At 50.6% G+C, this 16,121-nt stretch overlaps 2 protein-coding genes across 3 annotated transcripts in view; one reads left to right on the forward strand and one right to left on the reverse strand.

Moving 5' to 3' along the window:
- The window catches only part of LOC102689789 (butyrophilin subfamily 1 member A1-like), a 402,034-nt gene that overhangs the window by 193,411 nt on the left and 192,502 nt on the right, over positions 1-16,121 (reverse strand). The window lies entirely within an intron of this gene.
- Positions 1-16,121, forward strand: part of zmp:0000001082 (integrin alpha-M) — a 57,868-nt gene that overhangs the window by 21,877 nt on the left and 19,870 nt on the right. For both annotated transcript variants that reach the window (XM_069188028.1, XM_069188027.1), the window contains exons 3-9: positions 3,487-3,581; positions 4,891-4,964; positions 6,863-6,977; positions 7,724-7,854; positions 8,970-9,115; positions 10,530-10,680; positions 14,137-14,272. In XM_069188028.1, the coding sequence (XP_069044129.1) occupies positions 3,487-3,581; positions 4,891-4,964; positions 6,863-6,977; positions 7,724-7,854; positions 8,970-9,115; positions 10,530-10,680; positions 14,137-14,272 (848 nt within the window). The remainder of the gene's footprint in view (positions 1-3,486; positions 3,582-4,890; positions 4,965-6,862; positions 6,978-7,723; positions 7,855-8,969; positions 9,116-10,529; positions 10,681-14,136; positions 14,273-16,121) is intronic.

Raw genomic sequence — 16,121 nt, forward strand, 5'->3', positions numbered from 1 at the left:
CAGTTATTGTATAGTAAAATACGCTGTAGAGGACTGACTGCTGGGTAATACGGTTTTCTGTGGACTCTGAAAAGGGACTGAACGCATTAGGAACATCTTAAGTTGTTGACAGTGTAGAAATCCGACTGTGGGCACTGCGGAGTGGAAAACTTCATAGTAAAGTCACTTCATAGTATATAAAACTGGAGTCAGATCACTTAAAACCACAGTACTTCATAGCAAAATCATATAATATTCTCTTTTTTATTTGAACAAGTATTTAGATTTGGAAGACGATAAGAGCAAAAACTGTCTCTAAAGGGCCATCTGACCCTCTCTGCTTTGCTCTTCAGTTTGTGGCTGTGGCAGTGCTTTTTCTATCGAATGTTTCTCAGCAGTTTTTTTATCAGGCTGTTTGATTTCTTGGCAGACACACAGTGGGGGGGGCAGGCCCTTCAGCCTAGGGGAATTAATGGGCACAGGAAGTGCCGTGTGGCTCAGGGTGGGACTAAGCTGAGACATGGCAGTGGGATCCCAGCAGGGCAACAGCTCACGCTCTCCGCACTAAATTTAGAGCGCTTGATCCTCAGGGGAGAGACAGTCATTCTCGCTTGGGCTCCCATGCAGACAATCGACAGACTGTGACAAGATGGCGGAGAGCAAGGAGGCCGATATAGACGGCAACAACAAAGCACTGACAGGAGTCAACGTGGAGCTCACTCCCACGACTCCTAGGCACCGTATTTGAGTTCATATTTACTTTCCCAGCAATTACTGACAATGGGAATTAACACTTTGTCTCCACTGGAAACAGAGTCATTTTCCACCTGGCATGATGTCCCCTCAAACATTTTGTAAGATCTCTGGACGTCTTTACAGTAGAAGTCTGGTTTACGGCTTAAATTAGCCACTTGCCAGCATTATGACACTGGACAGCACCAACCCAAAGACAGGTCACAGAGTCTCGTTCGCAGCTAGCTAGCTAGCATCCAAACACCCCTGTCTAAATCTTTACGGATTCTGTAAGGAGCATGCCCTACCTACAGAAAGCACAGCTTGGATGGGGGCTGTTTGTGATCCCGACTCTCCAAGTGGACATGACTGAGGTCTGGGGGTTCTGCAACTGTGCTGCAACTGATGCCAGTTTCTTGTGGTTTCTTACCACACTGTTGTGCTGTGAATTGAGTTCGCCTGCCTCATGCTTTACTGACACCAGGGGCCCGTTTAGCAGACGGGTGCAAAAACCTTCGTCAGAGGGGGTGCAAACGAAACCGCACGCCTCCGCAGCCTGGTAGTGTGCGGCGCTCTTGCGAGTGAGTGTCTGGGGGGAGTCTGCATGTTCCTCCTGAATGGCAGTCATTCAGGATTGACCTACCCTACTCCCTGTAGGGTGATAAAGAGCATGATAAAGACAGTTTGGGCCTGTCTTTAAAAATGCAGTACAGAGGCGAAACAGTTAAACAGTTAACTAGCAAGGGACTTTTTGACATGTTTGGCTCAATGTAATAGTGAGAATCACTATACATAAAAGTGAAGCAGAAGTTGAACTCAGAGTCAAATTGCAACAGCGGAACTGGGGAACTAAAGCTGCTGAAATCAAGCCAAATTAGATGACTCTTTCTCAATAGTTTAAAAGAAAGGTTCCTTTTACAAGAATGTTTTGAGATCTCCTCTTTCTCTCACTGAGTCTCCTGTCCTGTTGTGTGTGTTTATTAATGAGGGATTCTCTTTGATCTCCTCTCACTGTGTCTCCTGTCCTGTTGTGTGTGTTTATTACTAAGGGATTCTCTGTGATCTCCTCTCACTGTGTCTCCTGTCCTGTTGTGTGTGTTTATTAATAAGGGATTCTCTGTGATCTCCTCTCACTGTGTCTCCTGTCCTGTTGTGTGTGTTTATTACTAAGGGATTCTCGTGATCTCCTCTCTCTCAGTGTGTCTCCCGCTCTGTTGCAAGATAGCCCGGGCTGCCTAATCCCAGCCCTACCGCCCCCCTGGTGGCACTCTGCTACCCGTGCCCTGCCACTGGGAATCCCGGTCACAGTTTGCTTGCGACGTGATCCCGCGGTGAGCTCTGGGCCCTGGAGCTCAGTTTGCTCTCTGAGAGAGAGAGATTCTCTGCCGGTGGATCCAGCTGTAGACCTTTCTAATAAAAACACTTCCTCGCTAGTGCGGCTTCAGATTCCTAATGGCTATAAAACTCTCCCAGAGTAACATGAACCAGGAGGCTCTACTTTACACAAAGGGTAGTGGGAGTGTGGGACAAGCTGCCTAGTCGTGTTGTTGTTGGAGCCGATACCCAGACTTCTTGCAAGAACCAGCTGGATGAGATCCTCCAGTCAGGACAGGAGGCTCTACTTTACACACACGGTGGTGGGAGCGTGGAACAAGCTGCCCAGTCATGTTTTTGAAGCCGATACCCTGATTTTTCTTCATGAAGCAGCTGAGGGGATCATTTAACGTCCAAATACCAAACAGGCTGGAAGGGCCAATTATCCTCCTCTCATCTTATGTGCTCATGTAATTACCCCCCTCGATCGAGGGAACGTGCAAGGAGGGCTGAATGGGAGCTCGGACTCCGTGAGGGGCCCATGAGGGGTCTGCAGAGGCCCTGCAGTCGATTTTGCAAGATAAGAATAGGGTGAAATTGAGGTGAACTCACAGACGTGCATGTTTTCTCACGTTCCACCTCCCCACCCCCCACACACACACACACCCACACACGCGCGCCCAGCGGACTTCGTGAGAAACACGGCTGTTTGTCGAGTGTGAGAGGTCTCGGCGCTGCAGGGTGAGATAAGAGCTCGCTCTCGAGCTGCGCCGTTTCCCAACGCCGAGACCAGCGGCGCGCTGAGAACCGACACAGCTCGGCTCCTGAATTCATCTGCACCCATGTCTGCTTGTTCTGCTTGGGGTTGTCTTCCTGTCTGCAGAGGCACAAAACAGCCCACGCCTCAACATCTATAAGGGTCGCTCTCTCTCTGGTAGCCTGGCCAATTACCCGGCCATTATCTCTGTTATTGCTCCACACTCCCACCACCCTTTGTGTAAGGTAGTGTCTCCTGTCCTAACTGCAGGATCTCATCCAGCTGTTTCTTGTAAGAAGTCAGAGTATCAGCTTTAACAACACACTGGGCTGGGCAGCTTGTTCCACACTCCTACCACCCTGTGTGTAAAGAAGAGCCTCCTGTTCTGACTGGAGGATCTCATCCAGCTGTTTCTCGAGAGCAGCCAGGGTATCGGCTTGTTCAACAACAAGGCCGGGCAGCTTGTTCCACACTCCCACCACCCTTTGTGTAATGTAAAGCCTCCTATGCAGGTGGAACAAGTTGCCCTGTCATGTCGCTGAAGGAACAGCTGGATGAGATCATGGCGTCAATTAACCAAAAGCTACCAAGCATTTAGGTTGGCCCAACAGCTTCCTCTCATCTGTGACCATTTAATGTTGTTAAATTTCTTTTTCAGAGGAGTGTGTTGAGGGAGTCTGACTACCCTTTGTTCTGTGTTTCAGGATCATCGTCAGCGCTCCATTAAAAGACAACAGAACTGGAGGAATCTACAAGTGTGCTTACGAACCAAACTCCTGCCAGCTTATCTTAAATGAAGGTAACCTGCCCCTGAGAGCGTCCTGGACAGCTCCCTGATTCTCCTGTGACTTAGAGATACCAACTGAGAGAGGGGGAGTTTTGACCTGGCTATGAGGGCACTGAAGGACTAGGCACACAGGGCATGCTCTGCCAAAAGCAAGAGTCTCTACAACATACACCTGGTTTAAAGTCCAACTCTACCTTTCAGAAATTCACTTCTGTTCTTGTCGGCTTAATATCTCAAAAGCCTACCAGGAATCCGTGTATGAGATTGGTTGTCAGGACAGAGAGCTCATTTTTGCTTCTATTTTACAACCCAAATGAAGAGAGGGAGAGTCTCGCAATGCGTTTTTAATATTTGGAAGGTCTTGTTTGCTGTTATGTCTTTGGCAGCGCAGTATTTCAGCACTCCTCTTAATAAAGCTCTCTGAATTTGAATGGGGGAGAGAGAGCAAAAGCACCGAAACAGAAAAGGCCTTGTATCCTTTCTGCCATTATCCGACTGTCATTTATTACCTTACTCCAGGTAAGACTCCCAGCAGCCCGGTAGAGTGCAAGGCAGAGCTACTTGTGGGACAGGACACACATACTTGTGCAAATAGGGGCAATGTGTTAACTGCCCACCCACCCCTTCTCCAGTGTATCTTTTAAAGAGGAAGCAAGTCAGAGCACCTGGATAACTCCCATGAACACAGAGGGAACATGCAAACTGTATTGAAGAACCCAAGGTCAGATCAGAAGATGCTCTGTCCCTTGTCAATGACAAGTATGTACACTACATCACATTAGGACAAAGGTGGGTCTGGTCTCTGGTCCTGTCTCTCAGGTGAGAGAGAAGGTGGCGCTGGTCTCCGGTCTGTCTCTCAGGTGTGACAGAAGGTGGCACTGGTCTCTGATCCTGTCTCTCAGGTGAGAGAGAAGGTGGCACTGGTCTCTGGTCCTGTCTCTCAGGTGAGAGAGAAGGTGGCGCTGGTCTCTGGTCCTGTCTCTCAGGTGAGAGAGAAGGTGGCACTGGTCTCTGGTCCTGTCTCTCAGGTGAGAGAGAAGGTGGCACTGGTCTCTGATCCTGTCTCTCAGGTGAGAGAGAAGGTGGCACTGGTCTCTGGTCCTGTCTCTCAGGTGAGAGAGAAGGTGGCGCTGGTCTCCAGTCTGTCTCTCAGGTGTGACAGAAGGTGGCGCTGGTTTCCGGTCTGTCTCTCGCGTGTGACAGAAGGTGGTGCTGTTCTCTTGTCTGTCTCTCGGGTGGGACAGAAGGTGGCGCTGGTCTCCTGCAGTTGCTTCAGACTGTGGTGTGTTTTTTGTGAAAAGCTGTTCTCTCTTCTCTCTAGTTACGGTCATGGACTCAGTGAAAGCTGTGGGACTGTCCCTTGCTGCCAGGATGGGGAGCAACCCTCAGCTCACAGTAAGTCTCCTTCCTCTTCCTCACTGTCCTCCTCCTCTTCCTCACTATACCCCAAGCACTCCTCTTTCTCACCCAAGCCCACTGCCCTCCTCTTCCTCACCCTACACCACTACCCTGCTCTTCCTAACCTCATTGCCCTCCTCCCCTCTTCCTCACCTCACCACTCTCCTGCCCAATTCCTCACACCACTACCCTCCTCCTTCTCACCCTCCTGCCCTCCTCCCCTCTTCCTCACCCTACTCCACTACCCTCCTCTTCCTCATTCACTGCCCTCTTCCCCTCTTCCTCACCTCAGTGCCCTCCTCCCCTCTTCCTCAGCCTATTCCACTGCCCTCCTCTTCCTCACCCCACTGCCCTCCTCCCCTCTCTCTAACATCACTCCACTGCCCTCCTCTTCTTCACCCCACTGCCCTCCTCCCCTCTTCCTCTTCCTACTCCACTGCCTTCCTCTTCTTCACCCCACTGCCCAACTCCACTGCCTTCCTCTTCCTCACCCCACTGCCCTCTTCTAGTTCACCCCTTGTCCTCTTCCTCCTCTTCCTCCTGCTCCTCCTCAGCGCCCCTGCCCCTTGCTCCCCTGGTACTGGCTCTGGAGATCTGACCTGTGGCTCTCCTTCCGGACCTGCTCCTCCTCAGCACTCCTGCCCCTTGCTCCCCTGGTACTGGCTCTGGAGATCTGACCTGTGGCTCTCCCTCCAGACCTGCTCCTCCTCAGCGCCCCTGCCCCTTGCTCCCCTGGTACTGGCTCTGGAGATCTGACCTGTGGCTCTCCCTCCAGACCTGCTCCTCCTCAGCGCCCCTGCCCCTTGCTCCCCTGCTGTGTGGCTCTGGAGATCTGACCTGTGGCTCTCCCTCCGGACCTGCTCCTCCTCAGCGCCCCTGCCCCTTGCTCCCCTGCTGTGTGGCTCTGGAGATCTGACCTGTGGCTCTCCCTCCGGACCTGCTCCTCCTCAGCGCCCCTGCCCCTTGCTCCCCTGCTGTGTGGCTCTGGAGATCTGACCTGTGGCTCTCCCTCCGGACCTGCTCCTCCTCAGCGCCCCTGCCCCTTGCTCCCCTGCTGTGTGGCTCTGGAGATCTGACCTGTGGCTCTCCCTCCGGACCTGCTCCTCCTCAGCGCCCCTGCCCCTTGCTCCCCTGCTGTGTGGCTCTGGAGATCTGACCTGTGGCTCTCCCTCCGGACCTGCTCCTCCTCAGCGCCCCTGCCCCTTGCTCCCCTGCTGTGTGGCTCTGGAGATCTGACCTGTGGCTCTCCCTCCGGACCTGCTCCTCCTCAGCGCCCCTGCCCCTTGCTCCCCTGCTGTGTGGCTCTGGAGATCTGACCTGTGACTCTCCCTCCGGACCTGCTCCTCCTCAGCGCCCCTGCCCCTTGCTCCCCTGCTGTGTGGCTCTGGAGATCTGACCTGTGGCTCTCCCTCCGGACCTGCTCCTCCTCAGCGCCCCTGCCCCTTGCTCCCCTGCTGTGTGGCTCTGGAGATCTGACCTGTGACTCTCCCTCCGGACCTGCTCCTCCTCAGCGCCCCTGCCCCTTGCTCCCCTGCTGTGTGGCTCTGGAGATCTGACCTGTGGCTCTCCCTCCGGACCTGCTCCTCCTCAGCGCCCCTGCCCCTTGCTCCCCTGCTGTGTGGCTCTGGAGATCTGACCTGTGGCTCTCCCTCCGGACCTGCTCCTCCTCAGCACCCCTGCCCCTTGCTCCCCTGCTGTGTGGCTCTGGAGATCTGACCTGTGACTCTCCCTCCGGACCTGCTCCTCCTCAGCGCCCCTGCCCCTTGCTCCCCTGCTGTGTGGCTCTGGAGATCTGACCTGTGGCTCTCCCTCCAGACCTGCTCCTCCTCAGCGCCCCTGCCCCTTGCTCCCCTGCTGTGTGGCTCTGGAGATCTGACCTGTGACTCTCCCCCCAGACCTGCAGCCCCTCCCTGGCCCACGGCTGCGCCTCCAACATGTACCTGAACAGCATCTGCTACCAGTTCGACCAGCACCTGCAGCTCACCGGCAACCTCACCCCCTCCTACCAGGGTAAGGGCCGCCCACTCGCCGCGGAGGGGGCATGTTTCTGAGTGGGGCCACCAGCTGAGTGGGCTTGGATCCCAGGCTGCCACGCAGCTGTTGTTCACCTTGGGCTGAAGTCCCCGCCTGCGCTGCTCCAGGACAACACCCAGCCATGTGAGCGGCTGCCCATGTTAAATCATCAGCACAGTCAATGAGTAATTCCAGGCAGGAGTCAGCGCTGTGGTGTTCGGTCCAGTACCCTGACTTCTTCCAGCCCAGTGAGCGAGAAGGCAGTGTGGATCAAGCTGTCCAGCCATCTTGTTGCAGCCGGTACCCTGGATTCTCTCGAGAAACAGCTGGATGAGATCCTCCAGTCAGGACAGGAGACTCTGCTTTACACACAGGGTGGTGGGAGTTGTGAACAGGCACATACTTTTATTTCTTCATGTACAGCTGGAATCAGCTACCAAACAGGCTACAAGGTCTCATTTGTAACCATTCTTCCTTAAAACTCCAGTATTATAGTTCACTTATTTATTCACTGTTTTAATCCAGAGCAACTGAAATTTGCCATTTTCACAGCTATGTGTTTTACGGGAGTGATTCAGTGCCGTGAACTGCTCACGTTGTGCAATACCAGAGTCTCACCTGGGATTCGAACCCAGGACCTTCCCGTTTGGAGTGTGCGGCCCTGACCGCGGCACCACGCTGCCGCCCCGCGCCGCGCCGCGCTCAGGGCCGAATTCCCGACGTGTGTTTTCCCTGTGGGCCAGGCTGCTTCAAGAGAGACGTAGACCTGGTGTTCCTGTTTGACGGCTCGGAGAGCCTGACTCCCGCCGACTTCGAGAAGAACAAGGAGTTCATCGTGGACATCATGAGGAACCTCACCAACTCCTCCATCCAGGCAAGTGGGAGGCCGCGGCGGCTGCAGTCTGCTCCTCCGGGGTCCGCGGTCCAGTCCTGATCACCGCCACGGCTGCAGACCCCACTGACTTCGGTGATCGTGACATCGCTGAAGTGCCAGATTGCATCGCTGTGCATCGCGAGTCCCTGGCCGTTGGGCACAATGATCGGCCCGGCATGGGCGTGAGTGTTAACGAGATCTCGCAGTTGTAATGAACGGACCCTATGCGGACGGCACGATCCAGGGAAAAGTGCAGAAACACGGGGGGGGGGAGTCATGCAGGAAACGGGAATGAAAACAGGGGGCGTGGCCTTGGAGCGCTGGTGTTCGGGGGAGGTGTGGCCGAGGCGAACGATCCCGGAGAAGATCCAAGGGGGAATCCAAATGTCCCAAACCGGGCGGTCCATCCAAGACCAACAAGATTTAAAAATGGGAACCGGGTCGGAACCGGCACGGGAAAGGGAGCAGGAACAGAAACTAAAACCTGGACGGGACCAGGCGCTTCCAGGTCCCAGACTCGCCTGGTACGGAAACCAGAGCAGAGCCCGGATTAATGTCAGGGGGCGGCTTTTAAGGGGGGCTGGAAGGAGGCGAGATTTTGGCTAAGATCAAGTGTAGCGTAGTGGTGCACAAAATCAGGTCAGACGGGAAAGAGCCGGAGCGCCCTTAAGGGGGAGGGCTACAATCGTGACAGCAGTGACACAACACTGGGAGTTGGGAGAGTCCTGCTGACTAACTGCACCTTTTCCCTTTATTAAGTCACCGAAAGCTGCTTTGTCCAGCTAGCGTTCAGTCGTGGCACTGGCGTATTTACAGGCATTGGACACAAACATGGGAACGTGGGAAGTAATGTCTCTTCAGAAGGCATCGGATAGGTAGATATGTGTGTGTCCCGCCTTCTAGCACCCCGGACCGAACTTTACAGTCAGCTGGTCTGCAGTCGCTCGTGGACTCTGGGTCTGTCTGCTTCCGGGTCTCAGGATGATGTGAAGGGACCGCAAGACCGTACCTGTTGTGTTTCGCCGTGGCGTCCAGGAGCTCGCCGGCTCGTAGACGCGTCTGTCTGTATTCCTTGTGCGTTCCTTGACGTTTCTCTCTGTGTCACTGCCCTCCAGTTCGCTGCGGTGCAGTTCTCCACAACGTTCCGGACGGAGTTCACCTTTGAACAGTACCAGCAGCGCAAGAACCTTGCAGGGCTGCTGAAGGACGCGGGCCACATGAAATCTCTCACCAACACCCACGAAGCTCTGGACTTCACTGTGTAAGCCTCCATCCTCTTCGTTTTCATGGTGTCCGTGTTAGAGGAGATCCTCCAATCAATGAGCTGCTAGAAACCAGAGGTTAGATGGGCCTTGTGGACTGCTGTCTTAGGTGGTCTAGAGACAGAGGACAGGACTCGTCCCCCAAGAACAAAAATAGCACTCAGGGCCAAGAAAGTGTAGTGAAACAAGTCTGAGATAAACACAGAGAAATCGGTGTCGATCGTGAGCCCCTGACGCCTTTCAGAGCACAGTGAAATCTGTGTGCACATCACTGATGTGGCATATCTGACAGAAGGAGCTGTGTGTCGTGGAAGTGAGGTGCCTCACTGCATGGGTTGGGTCTCGTGGAAGAGGATATGTCTCATGTTCGCTGTTCAAACGTGTCTAGCTTAACTGGATGTATCCCATGGCATGGGTCTAACTGGAGCAGGTGTGTCTCACAGAAGGGGGTGTGTCTGTCTGTAGGGGGTGTGTCCCACAGGAGGGGGTGTGTCTCAGGGGTGTGTCTGACCACAGGCGGTGTGTCCCACAGGAGGAGGTGTATCTCAACTGAGGGGGTGTGTCCCACAGGAGGGGGTGTGTCTAAGGGGTGTGTCTGATCACAGGCGGTGTGTCGCACAGGAGGAGGTGTATCTCAACTGAGGGGGTGTGTCCCACAGGAGGGGGTGTATCTCAACTGAGGGGGTGTGTCCCACAGGAGGGGGTGTGTCTCAGGGGTGTGTCTGACCACAGGCGGTGTGTCCCACAGGAGGAGGTGTATCTCAACTGAGGGGGTGTGTCCCACAGGAGGGGGTGTGTCTCAGGGGTGTGTCTGATCACAGGCGGTGTGTCCCACAGGAGGGGGTGTGTCTCAGGGGTGTGTCTGACCACAGGCGGTGGTGTATCTCAACTGAGGGGGTGTGTCCCACAGGAGGGGGTGTGTCTCAGGGGTGTGTCTGATCACAGGCAGTGTGTCCCACAGGAGGAGGTGTATCTCAACTGAGGGGGTGTGTCCCACAGGAGGGGGTGTATCTCAACTGAGGGGGTGTGTCCCACAGGAGGGGGTGTGTCTCAGGGGTGTGTCTGATCACAGGCGGTGTGTCCCACAGGAGGAGGTGTATCTCAACTGAGGGGGTGTGTCCCACAGGAGGGGGTGTGTCTCAGGGGTGTGTCTGATCACAGGCGGTGGTGTATCTCAACTGAGGGGGTGTGTCCCACAGGAGGGGGTGTGTCTCAGGGGTGTGTCTGACCACAGGCTGTGTGTCCCACAGAAGAGAGTACAGCGTATCTCAATTGAGGGGGCATGTCCCACAGAATAAGGTGCATCTCAATTGAGGCGGGGTGGGGGGGTGTCTCAGGGCTGTGTCTGACCAGTGGGGTGTGTCCCACAAAAGGGAGTGTGACTGAAGAGGTGCCTTTGTGCGTGTCTTACAGGAACCATGTTCTGTACAACAAAACAGCTGGAGCCAAAGACAATGGCACAAAGGTCCTGATCATTATCACAGATGGAGACCCCACTGACTTTGATGATTATAACATCGTCGACACTCTGAATAATAAAGGCATCATTCGCTATGTGATTGGGGTAAGTCTCAGTTTATTAAAAACAGCTTCTATGAGTTTTTCTTCATAATAACAAAAAACTTCATTTGTAAATAGCACCTTTAAAACGTGCGTCTCAAAGTTCTCTACAGAACAATAGGTTTAATTTTTCATTTTTGATTTGTCGTTTGTCTTTCTGTTTTTTTCTGTTCGGACACGTTTGTTAATGTCGTGTTTGTTTAGTTTTTCCTCACCTTGTGGTCACGAATGTAGGAGAGGAGTCACTGTGCCCTGACACAAGGATTTGTATACTCTGTTTAGTCCAATTCTTTTTCTGTACTCCAATAAGAAAAAATAGGAATGGGAGTCAGAAGAGAAAAGCAATATATTGCAAGTATATTGTAATTATTACTGCTCTATTTCTAGTTTTCCGTGATTAAAAGGTGTTGCAAGTTCCAATTGCCTTCATCCTGCAAGTAAAAGAGATGACGTTTGGGCTGGGCTCGGGGATAAGAATGAATGTGATATATTGTATTTCCAAAAGAGAGCCATCCAGTGGAAGAAGATGAACTGAAATGGAAGGAACAGGAGGGGAGGGGTGTATTTTAGGAACAAGTAAAGCTTTATTCCATGCTGAAAGGAAAAAAAGGAAAAGAAAAGAGACACAACGTTTCGGCCGTGTGGCTCTATTATGAAAGGGGTACTTGCAGGTTAGGAGGTGCGCTATGGAGAGTGTGCTCCCGTGCGGGATCACAGTGTGGTTGGGCAGCAGCTCGTCGTCTGAGCGGAATGCTGTTCCAGGGGGTGATCGGGTCGGCCCGGCCCCTCGCTGCAGTACAGCTCCCCTCTGTTTCAGACATTTCTACAACTCGCTGTCTCAGGAGGGCTGGCAGTATGGCTAAGGACACCAGTCAGCCTGGTTCCTCACTGTTCTCCCCTTCCCTCTGGTGGGCGTGACAGGAGTATAAAGGCAGGAACCTCCGGATTCAGAGACCGATTCGTCCTGCAAGCTGTCAGATTACTGAACCCGACCCCGACCACTGGCGCACACTGATGTGTTTTTTCCCCACACTGCTTCTCTGACTTTTCTTTAACGTTATTTAACTTGTTGTTGTTGCTGCTGCTGTTCTGAGTTTATGTTTTTTTGGCGATTCCTTTAATGTCTCTGTATAGGAGCCACATGTGCAAATAAGCAGTTCCTTGCACTTGTGTGTCTGACAATAAACCGAACTGAGCCTATTTTAATAGGAAATATTGCTCCATGTACTGTACTATACACACATTTATTAAGGATTCTGAGGGCAGACAGATTTTGGTTGACGTTTCTATCGATCACTTAGTTATCTTTAATCTTTCAAACGTCTGTGCTCCAAATTCCGATGCTGCTGCCTTTTTTAAATAATACGTGGAACACGTGAAGTGTGAAGTTGATTGTTCTATAATGGGGGGAGGCTTTAATACTGTTTTGAAGACTCATGTGTATAGACAAAGAGCTAGCCAATATAATCCACACCCAAACACATTTTAATCTAGTTCACGCAGGGAGTGGCATCAGTCTGCGTAGGCTGCAAAGGAACAAGTAAGGGTTTGAAAGAGAAGATAAAGAAACTCAACGTTTCGGCTGTGGAGTCTTCTTCAGGTGACATTTTGAACTATTTCTTATTTATTGTCCTCCTCGGCTTTGGTTGATATGTGCAGGTTTAAGAAATCCAGATTTAAGATGTTATATGGGGCAAAATAGCTGGTTTTTGTCAGATTTCAGATCAAAAGGCTAGTTGTGATGGCTTGACATCTGAGGAACAATCGTTTCAAGCAGTAGAGTCCTTCTGTCCTGGAAAGTCTCCAGGCTGAGATGGGCACCTGACTGAGCCGTATAGAGTATTTTTAACTGAGATAAGAGGCTTTCAAATTGGAGGAACTCTCTCCCACGCCGAGGGAGGGATTTATTTCACTATTATAAAAGCATGATTCAGTTAAGAAAACTGACGAGCTTTGACTTTATTATGCAGTGATAATCATATTTCATCTAAATGTTTGGCTCTTAGCTTCAGGATAGTGACTGATAAAATATACATACAAAGGACCAAAAGGGGGGTTTACTGACAGTTGATATATTGGTGATACATTGATCCTGTAGATTGTTATGGAAATGAACAGATGCGCAGGGTTATTATTTAGTGCAGATTTGGAAAAATACTGTTGCTAATTTGAAGCGGGTCCATTTGTTTAGATGTCTGCAGTATGTTAATTTTGGTAGCTCTTGTTGTCCTTGGCTTGAGGCACTGGGTCTGAAACCCATAAGTAAATTTGCAAAAAAAGTGGATATTTATCAGAAAGATTTGAACTGACGAGTGGAGTAAGACAGGAGTGTCCTGTATCTCTTTATTTATTCCTATAGAAACCTTGACTATATGTTTCAGAAATAATAATAACAATATATATGCTATTCCACATACATTTTTCAGGTTTTGGGAAGAGCTGTTTAATGTTCCTGTTCCTTAAGCAACGCTGTTTAAGTTGATTCACGGGACTACTATAAACTCTGCCTTACAACTTCAGTTTAAGATGATTTATACTATACTTTTCTTTCTACAAAAAAATGTCAAGCATTTGCGGTGTTGTAGAATCTTGTATTTGTTGGTTTTGTGGTGAAGATGATGAAGATTCATTTCCCTCATTTTGGTATTTTCCAGAAGTGGACAGACTTTGAGTATCAGTACAGGACTGGTTACTTCCTATAACAGACAACTTCACGGTTACACTGCAGGTTATAATATTCGGGGATCTTGGGATGGATTGTAAGATTGTGTTTAATACACTACCACTACTTTCCAAAGGTATATAATATATGAATATGAATATATGAATATGAAATTATTATTAAATTAAAATATTGAATAAAGCACACCAAAAGAAGGCTCCACAGCCGAAATGTTGTGTTTCCTTTCGTCTCCTTTCGGCCTGGGATAGACCTTTGACTTGTTCCTGAATATTAAATTATTTTAAGCATACTGCAGAACATTATTATATGTTGGAAAAGATTATGTTGGGGGAAAATGTGATAGAAGAGTTAAAAAAATTGAGGGGTTTAAAAAAATAGAAATGTTTCATCTTGAAAGACAGGGAAATAATGAATAAGTTCTGGTAACTGTATTGGACAGAAGACTATTGATTAATGCTCTATTTAGTTTTTTTTTCCTTTTCCTTGTGTGTGTTTTTATGTTGTTTGTTGTGTATTGTTTTGGGTGTTTTGGGTTGTTTTGTCGTTCTTTTTTATCTCTGGAATTATTTGCTTGATCACGTTTTGTGCTGTTTGTTTGTTAAAGAGAGAATAGTTTCAAAAGCAGTTTGGGTGCAAATGAGAAAAACTACTGTAACACTAATCCTTTGACACCCGTGTGCGAACTGCCCGGAAGTGTAGTGAATGAGCCTTCCAGTTACATCTGCAGCTCAAATCTGTGGAGCAGTAAAGCATAACGAGGGCTTTTCTTTGCGACAGGTTGGGAATCTCGACCTCAGAAACCTGAAGAAACTCTCCTCTGAACCCAAAGAGAACAACACCTTCTACATCCAGAACTACGGAGGACTGAAGAATGTCCTGGACAACCTGCAGAACAAGATCTACAGCATTGAAGGTACCGGCTCCTGCTCACTGTCGCGGTCCTGCCACTAGGCGGCGGGGAGGGCCATCTGCCTGTGCTGCACCTTCAGAGGGGACTGGACTTCGAAGGCAAACAGCTCAGTGAAGTCAATTCGGCCAGGGGAAAGACAAAGGGCACCTGGACTTTGCAGAGCTCAAGAAACTCCCACACCTGTTAGAGACTCAGGACGCACACTCCCCAGTGACAGCACATTACAGTACAGTACAGTACAGTACAGTACAGTACAAAGCCAGCAGCCATATCACCCTGCAACTCACAACTGACAGCCCACTGAAGCTCAGCAGGTGTGAGCCTGTTCAGTACCTGGAGGGGAGACCTCCTGGGAAAAACTAAGGTTGCTGCTGGAAGAGGTGTTAATGGGGCCAGCAGGGGGCGCTCACCCTGCGGTCCATGTGGGTCCTAATGCTCCAGTATAGTGACAGGGACACTATACTGTAAACGGGCGCCGTCCTTCGGATGAAACATAAAACCAAGGTCCTGACTCTCTTTGGTCATTTAAAATCCCAGGGCCTTTCTTGAAAAGAGTAGGGGTGTAACCCCGGCGTCCTGGCCAAATTTCCCATTGGCCCTTACCAGTCATGGCCTCCTAATAATCCCTATCTATGAAGTGGCTTCATTACTCTCCTCTCCTCCCCACTAATAGCTGGTGTGTGGTGAGCGTTCTGGCGCACTATGGCTGCCGTAACATCATCCAGGTGGGGCTGCACACTGGTGGTGGAGGAGGGGATCCCCATTACCTGGGGATATCCAGAAAACCGCTATATAAGTGTAAGCAATTATTATTATTATAGTACATGCCTCTAGAGGGCGCTGTGTTGGTTCAGTGCCACTACCTATGGTGCAAAGAATGGTTTGCATGTAGGCAGGAAGCTGTTTAGTATTTAAGAAGGCAGTATGAGGATCAGGGAGCATCTTGGAGTGCAACCAATGTAGCAGTGGGGTCAGGTAACCAAAATGAAGCCAGCCCCCAGCCACTGATCAGTAATCTCAGATTTCCTCTGACCGTCTTCCTCCGACTGGGCAGGTGCCTGAGGATGGCCCCCCAGTGCCTTCTGGGTATTGTAGTTTCAGACAAGAGCCACCATCTTGTTTGACCCTGTTGCCCTCTTACACGAGGTAGCGGGTGTTTCCTGACGCACAACAGCCGCCCCACAGCTTCTAACCTGTCACAAACAGTTCTTTCCGGGCCCTATGCGGACCACACGATGCGGAATTGTGAGGATACACTAAGGAAAATAGTCATGCAGGAGAAGGGTCTGGAGACGGGGGGGGGGGGGGGGGTGTCTGAGGAGTGCAGGTGGCCAGGGGGAGTGAATCCAGGGCCAACAATCCAAGGGTAAAACCAGAGGGGGAATCCAAAGCAGGAGGTTGAGTCCAAGACCAGGGGATCCATCCGAAGTAATTAAAAACAAGAACCGGGTCAGGTCGGGACCGGCGGGGCAGGGAATCAGGAACAGGAAACTAAAACCATGACGGAGCCAGACACTGCAGGACCCCGGCTCTCACAAAAGGAGATTCAATGAGAAGCCTCAAGCAAACGCCTGCATCTGGCTTTAAAGGTGAAACTAAAGAGGGGCTGGGCAAAGGAACAGGTGTAAGCAATGGGGGAAAACGAGGAAGGGCTGGAGCGCCCTTAATTCAATTCAATTCAATTCAATTCAACTTTATTGTCATTAAACATACACAGGTGCACAGTATAATGAAAAGTGTTTCTCATTAGTCACTCAGGTGCAGTATATAAATAGGACAGAAGATAAGACAATAGACAGTTACACAATAGCAATAACAGTAACATGTAATAACATAACATAAATAACATGTA

This window comes from Lepisosteus oculatus, chromosome 4 (genome assembly GCF_040954835.1).
Source record: "Lepisosteus oculatus isolate fLepOcu1 chromosome 4, fLepOcu1.hap2, whole genome shotgun sequence".
Classification (NCBI taxonomy): domain Eukaryota; kingdom Metazoa; phylum Chordata; class Actinopteri; order Semionotiformes; family Lepisosteidae; genus Lepisosteus; species Lepisosteus oculatus.